Source organism: Filicampus tigris, chromosome 4 (genome assembly GCF_054856515.1).
Source record: "Filicampus tigris isolate MCC_2025a chromosome 4, RoL_Ftig_1.0, whole genome shotgun sequence".
In the NCBI taxonomy this organism is placed as follows: domain Eukaryota; kingdom Metazoa; phylum Chordata; class Actinopteri; order Syngnathiformes; family Syngnathidae; genus Filicampus; species Filicampus tigris.
In genome coordinates, this window is record NC_141220.1 from 28932761 (window position 1) to 28955889 (window position 23129).

Here is a 23129-nt window from a genome sequence, read left to right on the forward strand (position 1 = left end):
TCAAATTGACCCAAGTTGTGGATCGGTGCATTTTTGACCCAAAATGGTGTTATTTTTAACTCAACTGTTTTTAGAGTGAACCGGTCCCGTGTGCACTTCTGCTCTTCCCACACAGCTTCAGGATTGCAGCGCAAGCATCTCAGATCTTTGGCTTCGCAACTTGGTCTTTCCTCTCAATCCTGGAAGCAGGTTTGCTGCTGTCTCACGTCGCCGATGTTCTAAAGTGGCTTTCGTGTCTCCTCAGGTGACAGGCGGACCCTCGGAAGGAGGTCGCATTTCACGAGCGACACGTGACTTGGCGGGCCGCACAAGAGGAGACGGCGCATACCCTGGAGGGACTTCACCGGGTGTGCCGACGTGTATTTGGCAGAGGTGAGCATTTGACGACATTTTGCTGCTCCGTCAGCCATCATTTTTCGCGACAAGCTGAATTGCAATGGTCGGTCTGTCGGTCATTCCGTCAGTTAAGTTTGCCAGTTAATCCATTGGAAGTCGGTTGGTCCGTCAGTGTGTCAGTGTGGAAAGAAAACGTGAGAAAACGCGCGTCCGCCAGTGACGGACTGACGTAACGTCACTGATGGATGAAAAGCCACACTCTAAAAACAGTTGGCTTAAAAATAACACAATTTGGGGTCAAAAATGGACCGATACACACCTTGGGTCAATTTGACTTGGCTGATTTTGGAGAAAACAACCCAGAAAAATGGGCTGTTTTGTACAAAGCAATGCAAGAAAGAGGGTCAAGTTGACCCAATTTGTTTATCAGTCCATTTTTGACGCCAAATTGTGTTATTTTTAACACAACTGTTTTTTGAGTGCACTTTTTTTGTCATGTGTTTGCCCGGGGCGTTTTTTTTTTTTTTTTCTGTTTTATTTACTTCTTGATGTATTTTTGTAATCACTTATGAGCTAGCATAGCTTGCTAGCTAGATTACCAGTCAGCCAATCCCAGTCAGTTCCAAAAGGTTGGGGACGGGAGCAGCTAATTTCAAGAAAAACAGGAGCTGGAATGTTTTTGGGTGCGCGTGGGCGGACGGTCGCCCAGTACGTTGAACGCGCGCAGGAGGTCGCTGTGCGCGAGCAATCCGAGGTGCTGACGAGTCTGCAAAGTAGATGAGAGACACGACCGGTTCACCAATCTTCTTCACGTTCGCAAGAACCATTTTTGTCCTGAACTAAGAGTGGATTCGTTGTCATTTTGGGGAGAATACTTGATACGGTCCGCAAGTTGAGTTTGAGAGTCCAGCTCTAAACCAAGAAGAGGCCCCGGCGTTGTCGCTCACATGGAATTCCAGGGAGTAAATTCTTGTCAGGCGGAGGAGTCGAGTCCAGGTGATGAGTGCGGGGGGTTGGGGGGGGGGGCGGGCGGGAACACTTGCTGGGTCGTGGGTCAAGGAGGAGGAGGAAAAGTACTTTTTCTTTTTGGGCCAAGGGAAACTTTAGTTGATATATACGTGCCACAAAGCCACGCAAACTCTTCACACACCCGTCCAGTGTCCACAGAGGATTTTTTGAGACTTTTTTGTGGGTCTCCTTTTGACAGGCAACTTTTGTTTTGCTAAGAGTTTTCAGTAATCATACAGCAGTGCAATCCCCGGAAATAAGAAATGGCAGCTTCACACCCAAGTGGCCGTCTTCTTTCTTGAGACGTTTTTGTGGGTCTCCTTTCGATAGAGATGCCCACCAAAATTCGTTTTGTTCAATGAAACTGGAGCTGAAAAAAAAACACCCCTAATTTGCAAATAAGAGTTTCTAGTCCACTTTGTGGGCGCTCAGGCACCCTAAGATGAATCGTTAAAAGTTAGGATGTTTTTTCCCGCTACTGTATGTCCTTTTTTTAATAAAATTTTTTTTCCACCTTATGTGATTCTAGCGCTCAATCCCAAGCCACTATTGTCATTAGCATTCCTCATTTTTTGCTGCATAACTTGCAGTTGATGTTGTTGTCAGGCTGATATTTTTTTCTCGACAAGAAATGTTTCAGATGGTCACTGTCCTCCATTTGTCTTGGAACCGTACACAAACCTGCAAGAAAGTCTTTTTTTTTTGTTGGTGTCCTCTTGAGGGTTGCTTTGCTTTGGTGGCATTTTTGTCTTTTTGCGTTTGTTTACTCGTAAAAAATTTTTTCTTTCCTGTGTGTTTGTTTTGGTGCGTCAGCGTCTGGGGGTCGCTCGCTTACTCACGCACCGTTTACGAGTCGGGACACGACCGACAGGCGTCCTCGCCGTGACTTCACCTCAAACTACTTTTGCCCGAGACGGCGAGAATGGCGCCGCAACTCTCTTGCATGCTTCCATATTGCGTTCACAGAAAACGTTTTTTTTTTCTCTCAGGAAAAAAAGGCTTCATTGAAAAATGTATGTACGTATTCATTTTTATGTCTATTTGTTATGATTTATCTAAATCTAAAATATGAGTGAAACGGCAGTTTTACTTCCACATTTAAAAATGTTGTTCATTGTGATACTATTACAAATGAAATTGAATCATTGTTCAAAGGAAAACATTTTTGCGGCGATACCCGGTAATCATCCCCCCTCATTTATCTCAGTCAATAATTAGTCAAGTGAGATCTTGCAAATAAATTGATAATATGAGTAGAATAAAGATATTATATTTGCATTTTGCACTTTTTTGTTATAGTATATAATTGTTCAATTAATTACAATTAAAGTGATATATATACACATATATATATATATATATATACACATATATATATATATATATATATATATATATATATATATATATATATATATATATATATATATATATATATATATATATATATATATATATATATATATATATATATATATATATAGTGTATATATACCATTGTTAAAATGCTCAATAGATTTTTTAATTTCAATATTAGGAGGGGAAAGAAAAAAACAATCCAGTTGAACGTGAATGAACTAATCTCTTCTCAAACTGTCATCAACAGTTTTTTTTTTTTAATGAAGTGTCCGGCAAAAAACTGAAACAAAACAGAAATCAACCCTTTTATGCACAGTGGTCACTACAGTGGACAGCTATTTAAAAGTTGCTTTCGCCTATATCTTTAGTAATCTAAAAAATATATTTCTATGTTAAATAATGACACCAAATCATAATGAATGCATGAAAGGGTTCAAATATTTTTTTTAATTTAGATTAATTAATACAGGCGAAAGCAACATTTAAATAGCTGTCCACTGTAGTGACCACTGTGCATGAATAGGTTAAATATAGACCATTATAAAAAAGACATTATAAAACAATAAAAGACGTCGGAGACTTCCTGTTTTGCCGGTGACGTCACTTCCTGTTCCGGCGAAGCACGGCGGCATTGGGGGTTCCCGATGTGCGTCTGCAGTAGTTGTCGACAAACTGCCGCGCACGCACGCACGCACGCACACACTTGAGATTGAGTGTCGTCACCATGGCAACTCTTTGCGACAACAAAGTCCAACACAGGCACGCAACAAGCGATTCAAAACAAACAAAAAAACACGTTCTCCCCCCTGGCGTCTGCTTTCAATCATCAGCAGATGAAAATGTTGGGGTGCAAGGGGGGGGCATACAGGGGGGCTTTGGGAATGGGGGGGCAGGAATCATCTTTCACCCCCCTCCACCTCGCCAACACACACACGCACACAGGGCCAGAAGGATGCTGAGCTGCTCTCAATGGAAACCACATGTAGGACAACAGAAGGGGGAGTGCAGGGGGGGGGCGGGTGATGACTAAACTCTGCCCGCCCTCCACGCCCCCTCTTTCTCAGTCCCTCCCACCCTCCGACATTCCCGACACGCCGCGCAGGGGAGGGGAGGGAGCGAGTGGCAACAAAAGCCCAAGCGCAACACAAGCGCGGCCCAAGTCCCAACCAGAGCAAGCGGCGGCGCCGGCGCCACAGAAGAAGAAGAAGAAGAAGAAGAAGAGGAAAGAAGAAGAAGCAGCGGCACAAGGCAACTCGGGGCCAGTCGCCGCCTTCAGCCCGCAAGAAGCCCAGACCAGCCCAGAAGAACCCTGAAGATGTCCAACGCGCTGCTGAGGAGGAACTCCAGCAAGCAAGGTCTCCAGAACCTCATCAGGTCAGTCCGGCCCACTTTCAATGACGTCATCAGCAATTTGGTTGATCATGCTTTCCCGCGACTTTCCCGTCGGCGACATTTTCAACTCCCGCAGCCCTTTTACAGCATTTGCTTGATCTTGGCAGAATCTCGTCTTTTCTGACAATATGCGACGCAAAGCTGGCAAAAGGGAGACTCTCTTCTTGCGCCGCAACAACAGCGTTCGATCGGATTTCCGTTTTTCCCTTTCTCAGCAATTAGCGGAAGAAGGCGAGTTGCTTTCAGCAAAACAGCGATTTCCGACCAAAAAGCAGCAAAAGCAAAACCCCGATGTGATTTTTGTGAAAAGAAAGCAGCAAAAGCGACTTTGACCCAAGAAACATTGTGAGCAGTTGACTTTTGGAGGAACCCTGCAACCAAACCAGATGAGCCTAAAACGGCCACTTCACACCAAAATGGCCGATTTCCCTTTCACCGGCCTTTTTTGGCCTGCACACCAAATGTCATGCTGCTCAGTGAAAGGTGCGTTTCAGCACTCTCGATTGATGAGTGCTCAGCACTTCATGGAAGCAAAACGTTCAGTATTGGACGTCTCCTGCTGATATTGCGATTTCTGACCAGGCTTTTTGCCGTGGGAGGTTTTTCGGCTTTGTGTGGTTTTCTTGACGCTGACTGGGTGCACAAGTGAGGTCTTGATTGGTAGACGCTCAAGAAGAAGTTGTCAAAATGCCAAAGAGCGACAAAACAGCCAGCAGCCGCAGCACGACAACAAAACAACAACTTTTGGACTCCAGAAGAACCCTGAAGAAGAAGTCCGACGCGCTCCCGGTGGAAAAAATCCGGCAAGTACGTTTGCCACAACCCGCCGAGGGTCTTTGTTCAACTCGGGATGACTTTCCGGATGGCTCGGTGGAAGCAAGCGTCGCCGATATCTGCGGCGTTGGGAGCTCTTGCTGGGATTAAATTTTGTGGGTCACAAAGGTTTTAGGCTTTCAGGGATTTGGGACATGTTGACATCCATCCGAGGACAGAGGCCACACCGTTGTTGCTTGCGGCGGTCCGGAGGAGGCTGCACAGGAAGCGCTGCGGGTTTCTGAGGTCAAAGGTTACCCGCTGAAGCGATCGCTAGCGTCCACGGGGGGGAAAAGCAAAAACCACAAAAGCTCAAAACAGCAAACACAATTCTTGTTTTTAGGACACAACGTGAGGATTTTCACTCGTGGAAATCATCACCAAAAAAAAAAAATTTAAATTAAAAAAAAAAAAGGAATTACTCGGGCCCAACTGATTCGGTGTCGGTGGATATTTTTTTTCCAAATTAACACATTTAAACATAAGATAAAAGAATTACATTCAAACACTTTTTGTTTTTATTATTTTAAAGTTGGCTAATTTTTGCTGATTTTTCACCCTGTTGTAATTCATTTCATGACTGAAAACATTATTATTTTAGTCATATATATTTTTTTTAGCCCATTAATTGTTAGTCATCTGAGTTTTATCGGATTCGCCATCAGCCTCAAAAAATCAATCTTCTAAAAATCAGTCATGCCTTTGAGATTATAATTTTTTTAATATTATTATGAGTTTAACAGTCAACATTGATTAACGGCGAGTTTGACAAAAAGCAAGAAAAAGCAAAGCAAATCAAGATGGCTGCATTATGCCAATGAGCGCGTTTGAGTCAGCGTGATGTCATCAGCGAGTGCCGGCCCGCGTCATCGGGACAGCAAACGGCGAGTCAACGTGATGTCATCACCGAGCCCGCGTCAGCGGCGTGGCACCCGTGAGTTGCCTCGGAGTCATGAAAGCAGGAGGCGGGGCCAAGTGTCACTCACTCACTGATTGGTCAGACGGCTGCCATGTCACCTTGTGATGATGTCATCTCCCATATAAGAGCCAGACGGCTGACCTGCTTGGTTTCCGTGACGACGCGGCGATATCATGCCAATGGAATGGTGCTGGAATCCTTCTCAGTTTTATTTTGACACGTTTCAGACTCGGCTTTTATTTTGAAATGCTGCCGAATTTTGGCAGCCATAGAAATGCCAGCGAGTGTGTGTTTATCTCAGCGTGGTGATGATGTCATCGTTCGGGAAGCGGAACAGCTGTAAACAGATTGCAACCTGTGACCCCTGCGTCCCACGCACACGTGCGCACGCACACACACCAGGCAGACACATTAACACAAATACACACATTCACGTTCAGGCACACACACACACACACACACACATTTACAATTCAGACAGATAAGAGCCTGAGGAATGTTTTTTTTTTCAAGGGGGGTGTTATCAGATTGAGTGACAGGAGATTGAGCCCCCCCTCATCCGCTTGAAGGCCCCCATCCGCCCCCACTTGAATCGTCCCGCATGCTGAAGGACATTAACATTGCACACTTCCTCTTACCTTGTTTCCTGTTTCCTGCTTCCCCTCAAAATGTCTCAAAGGTCAGATTAGATACGTTTATATTTGGGGTGTGCATCTCTCCACAAAAGACGATTCGGTGCGGTTTTCGATGCGTGGGGTGTGGAACGATTCAAAGACGGTTCCATTTGAAAGTGCAACAATTCGATTCAGTTCAACTCAGCGGGATTACGATTCAATTGGATATGGTATAAATGACGTGTTTGGATTTTTAGCTAACTAGCATTAGCTTAGTTAGCTAGCTTCACGGTTCTAAGACTACCTTTGTGTTTTTGTACTGTAGGGATAAAATACTACATGGATTTTCCAAGTTAACGTGCTTAGCTAGCATCCTGTGCTAGTTCCATGGTCCCCAAATTACTATCGTGCCACATAGCTATGTGTTAAAAGAATATGCAATAGTAAAATGTATATTTCCTACAAGTTCTGTGCTTTTTATGTTTTGTTGTTAAAAAATAGAAGTTTAAGTTGTACTGTAGCGCTAAAATGAAAAACATGGGCTTTGTTGTGTGTTAGCATGTTGAACTGGCTAGCATTAGCCTTCTTGGATTTATATAATGTTGCGATGTTAGTTTTGTGCTCCTTAGGTTTGTTGAGAAAAGATTTAGTGCTAAAACGACAATTACATTCAACATGTTAACCCATTGAGCTAGCTGGTTTTAGCATACTTGGCTAGGTCCAAGCTTTCAAGACTACTTCTGTACTACGTTGCTTTCTTTTAAAATGACATATGATTTTAAAGTGTATATTTTCATACGAATTCTGTGTTTTTTTAAAATGTTTTGGAGTCCGTACATACAAGTTCAAGTTCGACGTGTTTTAGCTGAATGGAATGCCAGCCCGTAGCACTGAAAACATGACAAATGCGTGTAGACATGACTCGCCATGACATCACCTCATTGCAGTGCGCGACCTGTAATTATTATTGTCATTGGCATTGCATCATTCAGCCGATGACAACACCTCTTTGAGGTCTTTGAGGACTCTTCAAACTTTTCTTCACCGGTGACGTCTTTCATGTCTGCCAACGAGCGCTGACACGTTGCTAACCAAACACGCAGGTGGCCCTGATGGAGACTTTTTTCCCCCCTACATTTTCAGGGGCTTTTTCGGGGGGTTTGTTTTATCTATTAGTAGTGCCAAGGTGGACGTTTGAAAGCAAACCTCCAGTTTGCAGAGACTGGAAGAGTCACAGAAAGGCATACAAACGTGCATAAAGGTGATGATGTGGTGGCAGGTTGACGGCTCAGAGGAGCGTGGAGGACGCCGAGGAAGTCGAACGCGAACGCCGGAGACGAGCCAGAGACCAGTCCAGTCGCAGGAACAGCGACGCGGCGCCCGCCGAGTACGGCGCCGACCGGACGGACGAGCACCACGCGTAAGTCGTCTCGCGCGCGCATGCACGCGCCAGCTGTTGTGACCCAACTCCCGAAGAATGCGCATGACGTCGTGTCTGCCGCGCTGTCGCTCGCTCGCTCGCTCATTGCCTGAACACCGACTGGCGGCCAGCCCACGGGGTCGTCTTCAATCTGGCTGCCACTTTGAATGTTTGACTATGTTTGGAGGATTTTCTTTGTGGCAAATGTTGAAAACAAATATTGACTCGGGCGGCAGCCGCCGCCGCCGCTGCTGTTTGAGCAAACAAAGTGAGCTGGATGACCAAGTTGACGACAAAAAAAACAACTTGCAAATGTTTGTGCGTTCCAGTCCTTCGCAACACCAATTTGCGCACAGACTTTTTTCGGGCCTCCATCCGCCAAGTGGGAGACAGTCTAAAATTCTTAAAGTGTACCTCCGGCGGCCCATTTTGTGGTATTGATGGGGAAAGGGAGCATTATTGTCAAGTTTGATCAATACCGGGTGTTGCCATTTTTGTGTCAAGTCTTGTGTTGGCCAAAATAATCCCACTGCTTAATTTGAATGCGCGACGCCGTGTTAGGAACGGCTGTGACGTCACGTTGTTGGCTGAGCCGAATTGGGTCAATTTGACCCCCTTCTTGTTTTTGGGTTTTTTTTTTGCACAAAACGACCCATTTTTTGAAATTCAGAAAGTTGGGGCAAATTGACCCAAGTAGTGGATCAGTTCTTTTTTAACCCAAATGTTTTAGCATGTCAGTTAGTCAGTCGGTCAAGTTTGTCCGTGGGTAGAAAAATCGGTCCGTCAGTCCGCCCCACTACCAAAAAACCCAACATGTCAGCGAAACGGGCGTCCGTCAGCGACGGACTGAGAGCTCCGTCAGCACTTGACCCGGTTGGTGACAATTACTCTGACGGATTAAAATCCACTTCCGTCAGTTCTTAGTCTGTCATTTTTTAAAAAGCTTCCTGTCAATCGTCAGCAAAACGGGCGTCCGTCAGTCACTGACCGCGCTGTCGTTGTAGAATAAAAACGAACTAACCAATCAAAAAAGTCCACTGCCACGTCAGCCGACAGCTCGACGTCCCAGGATCCACTCGGCTGGTAAGATGGCCGTCAACGTGACATCCAGACTCCAATATCTCTTTATTTATTTATTTATATAAACGGAAAGAGCCCACATCACAAAAAGACGTCCGTCGTCAATATTGAATCTGGAAAATTGCCAGACTGACTCGGGTCCATCAGAATCTGAGAGGGAAAACGTCGCGTTGAATTAGGGAGACGGTCGGGACCAAGATATGCTTTCAGCGCCGCTACGTCATGGCTCCGCCTCTTGCGGGCAAATACGACTGCGTGCAGTAGCCGTCGTGGCATCTCGACAAATACGATCCGCCAGTTTGCTTTGATGCAACCAGTAAAGGCAAAAACACGTTTGGATGCAGTTTTTCTTGCAAAATCAGAAATATTTTTCCTTCTGACCTCCACAGATACACTTAAAGGTAAAAAAAAGAAAAAAAAGCCTAACGTGGCTTAATGTCAGAAAATGTCGGCCAATCGTGATCAAAGTTCACATGCGCATCTCCACCCAAACCCGCATCGATGTCTGAAACGATCAAAACGATTGCACCCACGTTTGAGATTTGATGGCCGTGAGCGTCTTTAAATGTGTCTTCGTGAGGCTCCAAAACGCGCGTCGTGTCCGTCAAATCCCAAAATGTCTTCCTCGTCCAGATCGGAGGTAGCGCCGAAGCCGCCCGGCTCGCCGTCGCTGGACGAGGACGAAGGCTTCGGCGACTGGACGCAGCGGCGAGAGCAGAGGAGACGACAGCGCCTCCAGGAGGTGGCCGGCGGGGGGCGGCAGGAGGTGCAGGACGGCCGGGCGGCGCCAGAAGACACCCGCGCCAGCTCCTCCAGCATTTCGTCTCGCTCGTCATCCGCTGGCGTCCAGCGCGATGAGGAAGACGAAGACGGCGAGCCGAGGCCGGAGACGCAACGCGCGCACGCACTTGCACGCGGCCAGGTGAGCGCAACGTGTTGTGTGCACCTTAGTTGCTGCTTTGCTCTGCTTGGTTCTTGTTTTGTTCTTTTGTGGTTCTGGTTTGGTTCTTGCACAGTTCTCGTGTGTGTGCGCGCCCCTTTAATGGTTGTCCCGGTCGGTCGCTGTGTTGTTCTCGTGCTGGTTGTGTTTTTCCTTTGCCGTTCTTGTTTGGCTATTCGTTGTTGTTTTCCGCGTTTGCGCTAGGTTCTTTTGTGGTTGTTCTCGTGAGTTTGCTGGGCGCTTTCTGGTTGCTACGCGTGTTGTTCTTGTGCCTGTTCTGGCCATTGTTGCCCGGTCGCCGTTCATTTGTTTGGTGTTGTTCCTGTGTCATTCCTGTGCGGTTCTTGCATGGTTCTTGTATGGCTCCCGGTTGGGTCTTGTGCACTTTTTATTGTGTGTTTCCGATGCCATGATTGTGTTTGCATCATTTGTGGTTCTTGTGTGACTCTTATGTGTTTCTCATGTTCCTGTTCCTGAACGGTTCCTGCTCATTTCTTGTGTTGTTCTTGTATGTATGGTTGCTGCTTGTTTTTTTGTGAGTCTCCTGGATGGTTCTGGTTTTCTGCATGCTTGGTTTTTTTTGTGCTCCTCATGTGGTTGTTGTGGTCATTCTTGTATGGTTCCTTGTTGCTTGTTGTGGTCCCTGAATGGTTGCAGACTTTCCAGTTCCTGAGTGACCCTTCTCTGCTTCTTGCATACTCTTGACCCCCGGGTTGTTGTGATGATTTTTGTCCGGTTCCTGGTAGTTATTTTGTCTGTCGGTGGCCGCGTGCTTCCTGTGTGGTTCTCGGGTATGGTTCTCATGTGGTTCTTGTTTGCTTCTTATGGATCTTACATGTGCTTTTGATATTGTTATTGTGCGTGCTTCTCGTGCGGTTGTTCCCATTTTGCTCATGTTTGCATTTTGTGTCCAGGTGGAAGAACGACAACAAGCCCAAGTCTCATACACGTCCAAAGTTTTCCTTCTCCAAGATTCCAAACCAGGAGCAGAGGCCGCCCAACAGGAAGTGACATCACACGCCACCAGGTACATGCTAACATGCCGCACACTGACAACATCAGGGAAGGAACAGCATTAGCATTAGCATGCGTGTGTCAGGTGCGGCGAGCGGGGGGAGGCGGAGCCTCAGCCGGAGAAGATCCGGCAGGGCCTCCCGGAGGAGAAGGAGAGCCGAGAGCTGGAGCAGCTGAAGGGCCGCCACGCCCAAGGCCAGGAGGAGCCGGAGGAGCTGGCCGGGAGGAGAGAGCTGCCGAGACGCCTCCGAAGCGAGGAGGAGGTGAGTGACGCCGGAAACAACGCAAAAAGCCACACATGCCATCGCTTGCTTTTGATTGGCAGCTCAAAGTCCGTGATCGGGGTCAGGCTCAAATGCTTTGGGTAAACGCGTCCAGGATTTGGACTGCGTCCGGGACGACGTCTTCTACTGGATTTGATCGCTTGGTCGGCGTTGACGGGAAGAAGCCTTTGATGCTTTGGTGATGTTTGATTGACAGAAGGAGCGTGGGCGCACGAAGGAGGAGAGTGCGAGGAGGAGGATGGACGCGGCCGAGAGGATGAAGATGTTGGACGGCGGCGACGTGGACGAGGCCTTCGGGCCCATCAAGACGCCCGCGCAAAAAGTAAGCGGTTGCCTAGCGACCACCTTTACTGACTTTTGGGGCGGTCACCGGCACGAGCGCCGCGTCATGTTTCCATGGTGACAAAAAAGTGCAAGCGCTTCACATGTGTTTGGTCACTGGTCATTTGTCAAGTCCAAGGTTAAATAAGGTTACGTTTCAAAAATCAATACTCAAAGTCCAACCCCTAGGGGACTTTGGAGTTGAACATGAGTTCAACAATAATTTCATTTATAGCCTCATGATATTGTAATTACAATATAAATGATTTTTTTTGTATGATTTTGTTCGTAATGTGAAAAAAACAAAGTATATTAATTGTTATTATTCGCTATTAAAATCAGTAGAAATGCAGCCCAAGGCTTAACATAGTCTAAATATATTTTAATAATAATCATAATCATAATCATAATACAATTTTTGATTATTTAAAAAAATATGTTATTTTAAAAAATATTTAATTTTTGGGGGGGGGGGAATTATGAATAATAATGATCATAAGAACAATAAGATTTGTTTTACTAAAAGGCATAATTTATATGTTATCAAATATGTATCATTTTTATTAATTTAAAATTGATTTTGAGTAAATTATACATATTTTAAAATTATTCTTACATTCATAAATGTATAATACTAATAACAATTCATGTAATAAATAAAACTGGAATAATATAGAGAATATACTTTAATTATTACTAAATTGATTTCAATTGTAATGATTAATTGATTTTATCAACATTATAAATTATACATCACTTATATGAAAACAAATGATGATGATTATTATTCTTAATAATATGAATTATCAAAAAAAAAAAAAAAACACTACGAAAAAGTACAAGTTGCAAATTCAGCATTGCAAATGAGAATCTTTTCTCAACTTCCTTACCTGGATAAATAAAGATTAAATAATAATAATAATAATAATGTATGTTTGGATCTGCAGCGTCAACATGTGTTGCCATGGCAATGCTATGCCACGTTTGCTTTAGCTCCATCTCGCAACGATTACTTCCGCTCAAGGGCAGTGCCGGAGGGCGGAGTTGGGGACGAGCACTTGCTGGCACTTGCTTGGTCAGTACGGTAACCAATGAGCTGTGTTGTTACTTCACAGCCGAGCATTGCAGACGCCGCCGCTCGTAAGTCCAATGACGCATGTTGCTTCGTTGTCCACGCACTTGATGTTTTATTGCTTTTACACATCTTATTTTCATTTTTCTGCACGTTATCATCATCTTTGGGAAAATGTGTGAAATGCCCTCATAGACGTCTTGAGGATGTCCGAGGATGACATCATATTTGAAGTTTGCATGACTCGGCACCTTTTTTACCCCCAATAGTTGGCACGTGTGTTCTTGTTTGTGTGTGGTTGGCGGGTTGATAGCACGGCCCAACCGATTAGTTGACCGATATTAGCCCTTCCAAATCGGAAAAAAATTGGACGTTTTTTTTTTTTTGCCACATTAACACAATCCAACGTAAAACAAAGACCATGACATTCAAACATTTTTTTTTAAATCTGTTTTTTTCCGCCAATTAGTCTCTGCTGTAAACAAATGCGAACAGACGAAGTATCGTAAAGCAGTCAAATGTTCAGCGTGTAACTGATGAGTTTGTTGTTTTAAGTAAAACAAATCATTCTCTGTTTTTTAAAGAGGCCAATTAATCGGTTATTGGGAATTTTACTTTGCCAAATATCGGATTTGGTATCGGTAAAATTTTTTTTAAAAACTCCATCTCGGTTGGGCCCTAAAAGTGCGTTGAATTCTGTCAAATCACTTGAATGTGATTACGTGATCAACGTTTCATCACGCCGAACGTCGTGTCACAAGCTTTTTACACGAAAAAAGTCATTGGGGTTTGAAGTTCAAGCCTAAACTTCAAAGTGCACCCTGCACAATAGACTTGACTTCATGACTTCATTCACAGCATGTCCTCACTTGCTGTCTTGTCTTGTGATTTCCAGATCACAGAGAGGGCCGAGTCCCTCAGCCGCTCACTGAAGAAAAGGTGAATGCTTAATATCGCAATATGAATGTCAAATATACAAAAATGTCAATATTTTGGAACGGGGTCGGGGGTGATGAGCGCAAACCTTTTGTTCGGTCCCACAAAGTTCCAAGAACTCTTTCCTGGAGCCTTAAGTGGGAATGCAGCTGGTTAGGTTCTTCTGTGTCTTTCTGTGTCTTGTCGCCATGGCAACGAGCTCATCAGTTGTTGTTGTTTTCGACTGGTCAGTAACAGTTTCAAAAAGACGCCGGCGCTCGTCCTCGTCAGCAACATCGACGACAAGATGGAGCAGTACGTGCACGCCGTGGAGGTACGCACGTGCACACGCACACAGACACGGAAGGACGGACAAACGGACGGATAGATGGATAGATGGATGGATGGATGGATGGATGGATGGATGGATGGATGGATGGATAGGGAATTTGCCCAAATGAGCTTCAATCAGAAGCAGACAAACTAGACGGACTGGTGACAACAAATTGTGGAAATGACTTTTGCTGTCCGAAAAGCAATCCGTCATTGAGTTGCCGACGGTCTCTCTGTGTCCAGAACTCTCAGGAACCTCGAGGCTCGAAGGCCCCGGTGGCGGACCTTCCCAACTCGCTGGAGGCCGTCATCTCTAAGAAGAACTTGTTCGAGTCCGGTGAGGCGCGGACTAGCAGCCCCCCCAAAACATCTTCCGGTCGGGTAAGCGACGCCCCCCGAGGGCCCCCGAAGCACACCTACTTTCAATACGTCTCATCCTGGACTTCCTACACCTGGAAGTCTGGCACACCTGATTGCTTGTATGTAAACATAGGAAATAGCATTAGCTTTAGCTTGCCCTCGCGCAAATGTTTGTCAAAGTGTCTCCAAGTAGCTGGTGTCCTCCTCAAAGCATAAAGATGAGTTGCCGGCATTGCCAACTTACACTTTCACCGTCAGTCACTGTGACATCGTCCTGAGCTTCCAGAAACATTTCATTGCCATCTTTTTCCAGCCAACTCTTTCTGGAAGGTGTTTCTTAAGTTTGTCCGAATTCGAAGGTCAAATTTGACTTTGTGGAAAATATTTTGGCTGATTGTGAGTCATCCCTGCGATTGGCTGGTGTCGCCCGATTACTGCCCGAAGACTGCTGGGATAGGCTCCAGCACTCCCCGCGACATTTGTGAGGAGAAGCGCTAGAGACAATGGATGGATGTGAGTCATCCAGGTCATCCACAAAAAAGTTGAATTTAGGCAACTGGACGCTTGTTGGCAGTTTGAAACGGTTTTGGCTTTAATCGAAAAGTCGTCTTAACGTCGAAATCTTTTGAAGGTGGTCACATGGGCGTTATTGTTGTTGTTGCCAAGTACGGCTGGTTAGTTGCATAAAAAAATCGGTCATCCAAATTGCCCACATGGAAACAAAGTCATAAACAGAATCGTTTTTTTAAATGCTGGTGTTGACCTTCCCACGTATCCACCAATCAGGACACTGACAGCTTAAAGGTGGGCGTGGCCAACCTGATCACTCAGTGGGTAAAGGGCCAACCCGACGGCGGCCGACCTCCGCAGAGCCGAGCAGCGGTGAGTAGCACGTCGTAACGAGCGAGTCTACAAAGTCAACAAAAGAGCGTTAGTCGTGCTAATGCCTTGACGCTAAGCTAATTGTTAATTGATGACTGTGTGTTGTCAGGATGTGAAGTGCGGAGATGTCATGCAGAAGAAGAACTTGTGGGAGGTTATTGGAGATTCATCGGGGAGGTCCACCGCAAACACCAAGGTAACGCATGCTAATGCTAACATGCTACTGTATATGTGTGTTATTATTGTGACGCACGTTTATGTTTGCTGTGCTTCTTCGTGTTGTTGCCAGGGCTCGGCAGCAGTGAGTAAGAAGTACAAGTTTGTGGTGACGGGACACGGCAAGTATGAGAAGATATCCGTGGACCAGGAACACGCCACTAACGGAAAGTCTGGTGAGAGAAGTCACACCCAATTGAAAAAAACGTCTCAAGTTCTCAGAGAACACCTGCCGTGCAAAAGGTTCCCCTGACGCTTGAAACAGTTCCAGGAACACAATTTGGGGAAATTCCAGTTCCTGGAAATAAAATGTCTCAAGTTCCCAGAATGTTGATGTAAATCAACTTTTGTGTAAATCCGATTGATGAGCAAAGTAACTGCCCCCCATTTGCAATGTTGCAAAAAGGTTCCTGGGAATCTTGAAAATACTACCCTCCCAGCAGACTCTTCTTTTGACCTAAAATAGTCCCAGGAATCAAAGTTTTTGAGAAAATGTTCCTGTAATTAAAAAGTCTGAGGTCTTCAGGACATTGATGTAAATCCCATTTTAAGCAAATAATATCAAGAAGCAGAAGCAGAAGTCCCTGCGCCATTGTGCCAATGTCTGAAAACGGCTCTTGAAAACAGGATCTTGTTCTTATAGTCTTAGCATACAAGCTACCTTCAAAAATTAGGCCTTACATAGTTCAATATCTGACCTTCAGATATTGAAGATGTTCAGAAAAACGCAGGGACAGATGGAAAACAGGCAGGACGCCGGCCTTCGAGGAACAGGATTGAAGAGCCCTGCTCCACCCCCTGACCCGTAAACCCTAACCTCCATCCCAAGCCCACTAACACCCCTGACCCTACTCACATTCACAGATCTTCTTAACCTTAGCTTTAAGTAGCTTTGAACTAAAATGTAATTGACAAAAATTGGCAACAGATGAAAAACTTTGCCCGATTGGTTTATTTTGAAAATTCCTCAGGAAGCGAAAGTGGAAATTCAGATTAAAATGCGATTTTGATTTTAAAAATTAAGACGAGCGCACACACACAAAAAAAAGACATGCAGGGTGGGGGCTTGCGGGGGCTTATTGCCAGTTAACCCTACTTTTTGACTGTCCAATTATAAGTCTTTTCAACTTTCGCAGTGACCTTCAAGTTTCCTGACATCCTGTTGACACAAACGTTCTCCTTCTAGAATCAATTCGGTCTAATCTAGAACACAACAAACGGTCTAATCTAGAACACAACAAAGTCAACAAACAGAGTAAATGTTACTATTAGTCTTCTCGTTTATGACATCATCGAAAACATCCAAATAAAAGCAGCTCAACTTCAGGAAGCGAGTAGCACCATGGTGAACATCAAAGACCCCCAAAGGAAGACTTTGGCAACAAACGTGAGGCTCATTATGGAGTTCAAGCATAATAGCTTTTAATCGTAAAACAAACGAGGTGCTCACGTCACGTAAAGTCCAAACAAGCACAACCAGGACCCAGCGACTACTTGAGGCCCGGTGATTACGAAGCAGAGTCCACACATGCACACTTTTACTATGCTAACCTTTCCTGAAACATCCAAGTGGCCTTCTGGCTTCTTAAGAAGAGCTGAAGCCTCTGGCGGTTCTGTTAAAGTCTTTTGGTTCGTCGTCTTTCGCCTTGCGTGCAATCAGACCCATCTCGAAGACGGTGGAGAATTTGGTGAGGGGCCTGGATGCTGCTTCCTTCAGTTTCTTGGCATCAAACTTGGGGCTGAAGAGCAAGATGGGCAGCCGGTACGCAAAAGACGGGATTTCCTTGGCCTCGTCCTTGGACTTTTCATCGCGCTTCTTCCCCTCCGTCTTCTGCTGCTCTTCCTTCTGCTTCAGCTCGATCTGGTGCATGATGTTCTCCTTGCTGGAGAACATCTGGAAGAGGACGGCGTCCCACATCTTGGTGGCTTTAGGGGGTGTGGAGCCAGCGGCGGGGACCCCCTGGCTCTGGTCCTGGCCTGCTCCGTCTGTCTGTGGAAACAAAGGCTCCTCATGCTCCACCACCATGTGCTTTTTAAGTCTGGACCAGCCGCTCGCTTTTGCTTTCAATGCCTTCGGCTTCTGGACGGCTTTAGGTGACTCGTCATCCTTCTTGTCAGCCCCCGCAGGTGTTCCGGCCTTGTTGTCCTTGTCTTGACTTTGGGCGGATTTTGCGTTGACCTTCTCAACCTCGGGGACTTTCACGGGCTCGTCAACCTTTGCCTGATTTTGACTTTTCGAGGGCAGGACTTTCTCTTTGCCGAGAAGCTTTCTGACTGCCTTCAGAGGGTCTTTATCAGGAGCAGGAGGAGCTTGTTTGGCCACAGGAGGTTTTGGCACGTCAGTCTTCTGGCAGACGGGAGTTCTGTCGTCTGAGGTTGGAGCTTTGTTGTTTGTACTTTCCTGGATCTGTTGTTGAGGTTTATCTGGTAGCGGTGGATGTACCATCCTTGGTTCCGGCTTCATGGTCACTACAGGGGTTTCGGGTGTCTGGGAAATAACAATCATGGGAATTGTTGGGGTGGCAGAGACCTTGTCCTCAAATTTGGGGGTTTCTTTGACCTCTGAGACTGTCAGTTCTCGGGTTGGTGTTTTACTCTGGGTGGATGCAGCCTCCTCTTGGGTTGCATCCTGAGATCCTGTAATTCCGAAGGCCGGCGTGTGCGTAGTTATCCCACCATAAGCCGCATACTCTCCAGGCATCAGTCCGCGGTAGGAAGACTTGTATTTGGGCCCTTCTAGAGTTGGGGTCTTTGACCTCTGGAAGGCTGCAGCGGGTCCAGCATGGGGGGAAGTCCCATATGTGGGAGTTCTTGGTCTTTTAAAAGCCGGCGATGAGCTGAGCAGCCGGGACGCCTCATAGGTTGGAGTTTTGGGCCTCTGATACCCAAAGGATGTCACCCCAGGTGTCAGCTCAGCTGTCGGAGTTCTTCTGGTCAGATCAGGCTCTGATTTGGACTTTGTAATCGTCTGTGGGAAGCTTGCCTGGACCTCTCCATTCAGAGCCATCGCAGGTAAGCTGATCTCGGGAGTCGTGGCTCTCATTTTGGGGGTTCTGGACCTCTCTGGCTCCATCATTACTGGTGACACCGCAAACAAGAGAGGGTTAGGTTTGGAAATCTCAAACACGGGCGTGGCAGCACGCTTTACTGGTGTTCTCGGACGCCCCGTCAGGCACCTCGGTGACTGCATTTCCTGAGGTGGTGTTTTGACTCTCATTTCAGATGTGGGCGTGGCTCTCTTTATTTCAATGGTAGGAGCACTGTGGACCGTGTTTGTCTCAACTTTTGCTGTTTCTCTTTGCACATCTGCTGCGGTTGGTGTTTTTGGTTGTGGTTCCGAGGTGCCGATAGGAGCCGGGGTGATGGACCTCTTGGCTTCAACTGCCAGACTTGCTTCTTGGTTGCTTTCAGTGGTGACGGTGCTGCCAATGGCGGTTAGTGCCACCGTGTCATACACGGGCGTCGTCCTGGATGTCTCGTAGTAGGACGTGCTTGCTGTGTACAGGCGGATTTGGGGGACCTCAAACATGGATTTGGGAGATTTCGAAGGTTCGGTGGCTTTGAATGTTGGACGAGGACTTTTGGGCTTGACGAACTGGGTTAGCACAGTGAGAGGCCTAGTCAAAGCCTGAGGTGCCGCCGCCGGATAGGAGGTCGGATTAGGGCTGACTGGTTTCGGCTTGGTTGGCGGGGCTACAGCCAGTCTGGGAGCATCTGGAAAAGGACTCAAATTGGGGATTTTCAACTCGTGAGGAGGAACACTCATCTGAGGCACAGAAGAAGAAGCTTGTTGAGTGATCATGGAGGCCATTGGCTGGAGGGGCCCCAGCTGGATGGGCACCATCGGAGTGGGTGGTGCATGTTGTGGCGCACTTGAGAACAGCGTCGCAGCACCAGCACCAGCGCCATGTTGTGCGTACTGCGGGAAGGCGAGCGGCTGAGGCGAGAACCTGCCCGCTCGAGAGAAGGCCGCCCGTTGCGGGTACGGCGATGCCACATGCTGATAAAGCGGCCGAGCGGCGAAACGGGATGGCTGGTGGGTGGCGTAGAACCCACACAGCACCTCGGGGGTTTTGGGCGGCGTGGAGTGGTCGCTGCGCTCGAGGTCGGGGCTGGCTTCATTGACAGGGGAGAGGCTGGAGCGGAAAGGGGCGGCCGACTGAGACACCTGCGCGGATGTCTTCTTTTTGGCGTTGCGCTTCAGGAGCTTCTGGAGACGGGCATTGTCTTTCCCGGGCTTGGGGAACAAGGGGGGCGGGTACTGGAGGGGAAAGAATCCGGCCGGGAGGGCTGCACCGTAAGCGACTGCCATGAGCACCTCGACCTCCTGGAGACCAAATCACAACACGTCAGACTCAAACACACAGATCATATAAATATAATTAGCTCTACTCGCTAAAGTAACAGCGAGACCCGTTTTTCAAGGAATAGTGGAGGATAGGTTCTGTTTAAAACAAGTCTGTGAATCTGCAGGGGTTCACTCTAGTACTGATAATAACTCATGTACTCGTGTATGAATTCACATGCATTTTTAAATAGTTTAGGCTTTAAAATGCATCCATTTTAACCGTGAAATAATTTAAAAAAAAAAAGGTTTACGTTTGATTTCTCATTTCAAGAAACTGAAAATTCTTAGTTTTAACTCCCCTTTTATATTTGTTTTGCGACACTAAAAATGTTCACCATTCTGCACTACAAGTTTTACCATTCATCATCATTCATTTTTTCTTGTAAATATTGGACAAATCAAATCAATAAATGTTTTTGATGTGACTGAGGTTGAAACTTTAAAATGGGTCTATTTGATCCACAAAATAACAGTAAAAAAAAAAAAACATTTTAGTGACAGTGAAGATTTTTTTTAATCAACAATAAATGTCTTTTTGTGTCTTTTCCAGACTTTTGTCCAAGTGACTACTGATGTGGTCTCGTTTCTCCAGTTTGGCAAACAGCCCCCCCCCCCCACCAACACTTTGTTACAGTTATTAAACATCACATATAGACAGTCAGTCACGTAGTTGTTATGTGACGTTGTGCATCTGCTGACAGCTGTCGTTTATCAGCGGTGCATTAGTCGCACGTTCGTTTTTGTCTTTGTTTGCATCATCTGATCTGTACAATCACTTCCTGTTTGCTGTCAATGGTTACAATCGCTTCCTGTTTGCTGTTCATAGTTACCTTGCAATCACTGATGCCTTTTTTGTTTCTTGTGCTTGTATGAGTTTGTACGGTCCTTTTTTAAGTCCATTAAAATCTTTTTTATACTACAACGTTCTCATCCCATTAACCAATTTCTAAAAAAAAGTTGTATGTATTATTCGATTGAAGTCGTACAGTGTATCTTCCAGATCTGTTTTCCATATTGAAGTTTACAGGAATAATGTATATTTTTGAAATTGCAATTGTATAAATTAGCGATAACGAGGAATATATTTTCAAGTTAAAGGGGTAGTTTTTCGAGATGAGAGTGATATATTTTCAAGATAAAATGATACTTTTTTTTTTTTAATATCCAAGTTGCTGATTGTATTTAATTTGTTTTTCCCATTTAGAGCCAAATTCTTCCATATGCATAAAAGGGAAAAGTTGGCGAACTTCAAGTCTGTCATTGGTCAAGTCAAGTCTAGCACCTTCATACCAGCTCCAATCTCAAAAAATCCTTTTGAAACATATGACAATATTTAACGAAAGTATGTTGCTGCTTTGACAAAAAAAAAAAAAAAAGTTCAATATATATCATGTTAGAGCAGGATCACTTCACAATTTAACATGATAAATTTCACATGGAACTCTCATGCAATTGCTCCTTTTTGTTTTGTTGAATGCGGAAGTCAAACTTATCATTTTAATGTGATAAATTAGCACGTCAAAATGCGAGCTTTATCACATAAAAACAGGAACTGAATCACATTATGGGATGTCAAACAATTTTTTTCTGATGTGGCAGCAATACGCTTTCACAAAACATCGTTTGTCTTTTCAGACGTGAGACAAATGGGTTTCTTTTCCATGTTAAAGAGCCACCGTCACAACAATACAATTAAAATCGGGACTCATCATTTCAAGTCGTTTTTAAAATAAAACTTCTTTTTTTTTTCTCTTATCTGCCCCAAACTTGTCATTTGAATATCGGACTTTAATGGCGTTTTACACTCTAAAAACAGTTGGGTTAAAAATAACACAATTTTGGGTCAAAAATGGACCGATCCACAATTTGTGTTATTTTTAACCCAACTGTTTTTAGAGTGTATTGTTGTCAAGCTAGTAGACAGGTTTGACTGAACCGGAGCAAACATTCCATTTATGGTTTACTTTTTGAAACGCTTATTTGGACTAATTCCACCAATTTGCTGCAATTCACTTAAGCAGTTATGGACAAGTGTGATGTTTATTATCTTTCCTCCTGGCACATAACTTTTATCGTACAGTATGTGTGTATTTATACTCGCATACGTGCTGAGGTGCGAAAATAGCTGGCAATCGTGAAACCGCCGACATCACTACTGCTTGACAGCTGATTGGCCGCCATCGAGGCTGGCCAATCGAAGAACTCCGAATGATTAAAGATCATTTAAAAAACGGAAGATCATAAAGAATCAGCTGTCACTACTTGGCGAAATGTAGGCCAGTGAGCCCCCCTCCACCATTCCATTCCCCCTCCCAGGTTAAAACATGAGAACCCCCCCCCCCCCCCCCCGGCCCCCCCTCCTCCATTTAAGGCACTGGAAAGTTGGCGTCAAATGTGGAAAGAGTAATTATAGCCGTGTCATAAAAGCCGTCGTGGTCCACAATGACAGATACAGACCCAAAAAGACCGCGGCCCCTGGGCACGAACCCCCCCCCCCCCCCCAACACACACACCCCACCCCACATCCCTCCCACAAAGACATGTTCTTACCGGTTTGCAACTGGTGGCTGAAGTGCAGCAGGCAGGTTCCCCTTCAAGTAAGACAAGTCCGGTCAGGAAGTCACATAGCAAGCACATATATGAAGCTTTCAAAGTCCATGGCACCCCCCACCCCCACCCCCCTCCCGCACCCACTACCACCCCTGCGCCAGGCCGACCTCCAACTACAAACAGCAGCAAGGTGGGGCGCTCGGGTGGGTTGAGCACCCCGGCGGAAAAGAGAAGAAAAGGTGCGTTTACCTGGTCCAGTGGTGCTGGGGGGCGGCCGTGCGTCCGGCTGCTGCCTGCTTGTCGCAGCCCGGAGTGTCAAAGCGGCTGCTTTGCGTTGCGCCCCACTCGACCCCCCCGCCCCTGCCTCCGAACGCAAGGCCCGCACGCCATGACAGTCCCAAAATAAACGGAGTGACAGCAGCGGCCGACCGGGCTGCCGGGCCGCAAATTCAAGCATGAAACCTTAAGTGTCAACCCTCCCTCACCCCCCCCCCCCAGGCACCCGAGCGCTTGTGTCAGGACCCCCCAAAAGCCCCCCTGCCGCTCAGCCTTCTAATGCACAATAACAGCTTCAGCTATGTAGGTTACGCTATGTGTGGTTACATTAAATGTTACACGCGTCACGTGCTAGGTAGCTTGACATTGCGCTACATGGCGTGTCACTTTACGTTTACATGTTGCGTTATGCTAGGCGACATGTCGTCAAGATTAAGTGATGTAACCTCACATGGTTACATGCGAGGTTGCATTACGTTGCGTTATGTTATGAGAGTCACGGTACATTTCATGTCAAATGTTGCGACGTTACCTTTCGTCGCCATACGCAAAATGTCGCACGCTGTTTCATCGCGTGCTAAGCTACATGAGGTTCCGTTACATTTCGTTACATTGCCTTTCGTTACGTTGTGCATAATTATGTGTCGTTCCGTTGCCTTGTGTTGCGCTCCGTCGCG

General features: G+C 45.9%; 2 protein-coding genes across 4 annotated transcripts; one reads left to right on the forward strand and one right to left on the reverse strand.

Moving 5' to 3' along the window:
* Nucleotides 1–3800: 3800 nt before the first annotated feature.
* Nucleotides 3801–20548, forward strand: lsp1a (lymphocyte specific protein 1 a). 3 transcript variants are annotated; one of them, XM_086029114.1, is made up of 13 exons: nucleotides 3801–4077; nucleotides 7721–7861; nucleotides 9575–9863; nucleotides 10796–10908; nucleotides 10981–11158; nucleotides 11376–11501; nucleotides 13468–13511; nucleotides 13740–13821; nucleotides 14064–14201; nucleotides 14967–15062; nucleotides 15172–15258; nucleotides 15352–15454; nucleotides 20177–20548. In XM_086029114.1, the coding sequence occupies exons 1-13, from the start codon at nucleotides 4019–4021 to the stop codon at nucleotides 20197–20199; spliced, it is 1479 nt and encodes a 492-aa protein (XP_085885240.1). In that variant the 5' UTR covers nucleotides 3801–4018; the 3' UTR covers nucleotides 20200–20548. The 3 variants fall into 3 exon arrangements, with proteins under 3 accessions (XP_085885240.1, XP_085885238.1, XP_085885239.1); XM_086029112.1 differs by lacking the exon at nucleotides 3801–4077 and adding an exon at nucleotides 5912–6014; XM_086029113.1 differs by lacking the exon at nucleotides 3801–4077 and adding an exon at nucleotides 6052–6506.
* On the reverse strand, nucleotides 16684–22266 carry prr33 (proline rich 33). Its single transcript, XM_086029111.1, has 2 exons — nucleotides 22177–22266; nucleotides 16684–19605 (listed from the first exon to the last, which is right to left on the reverse strand). Exons 1-2 carry the CDS (start codon nucleotides 22261–22263, stop codon nucleotides 16864–16866), a joined length of 2829 nt encoding a protein of 942 aa, XP_085885237.1. The 5' UTR covers nucleotides 22264–22266; the 3' UTR covers nucleotides 16684–16863.
* Between the last annotated feature and the right edge of the window lie 863 nt (nucleotides 22267–23129).

Bases quoted from the DNA above. Each gene is read 5' to 3' on its own strand.
- lsp1a (XM_086029114.1), top strand. From the start codon at position 4,019: ATGTCCAACGCGCTGCTGAGGAGGAACTCCAGCAAGCAAGGTCTCCAG. The intron at 4,078-7,720 runs GTCAGTCCGGCC...ATGTGGTGGCAG, and splicing joins GGTCTCCAGAACCTCATCAG to GTTGACGGCTCAGAGGAGCG. The intron at 7,862-9,574 runs GTAAGTCGTCTC...TTCCTCGTCCAG, and splicing joins CGGACGGACGAGCACCACGC to ATCGGAGGTAGCGCCGAAGC.
- prr33 (XM_086029111.1), bottom strand. From the start codon at position 22,263: ATGTGCTTGCTATGTGACTTCCTGACCGGACTTGTCTTACTTGAAGGG. The intron at 19,606-22,176 runs GTAAGAACATGT...TTTGGTCTCCAG, and splicing joins CAGCCACCAGTTGCAAACCG to GAGGTCGAGGTGCTCATGGC.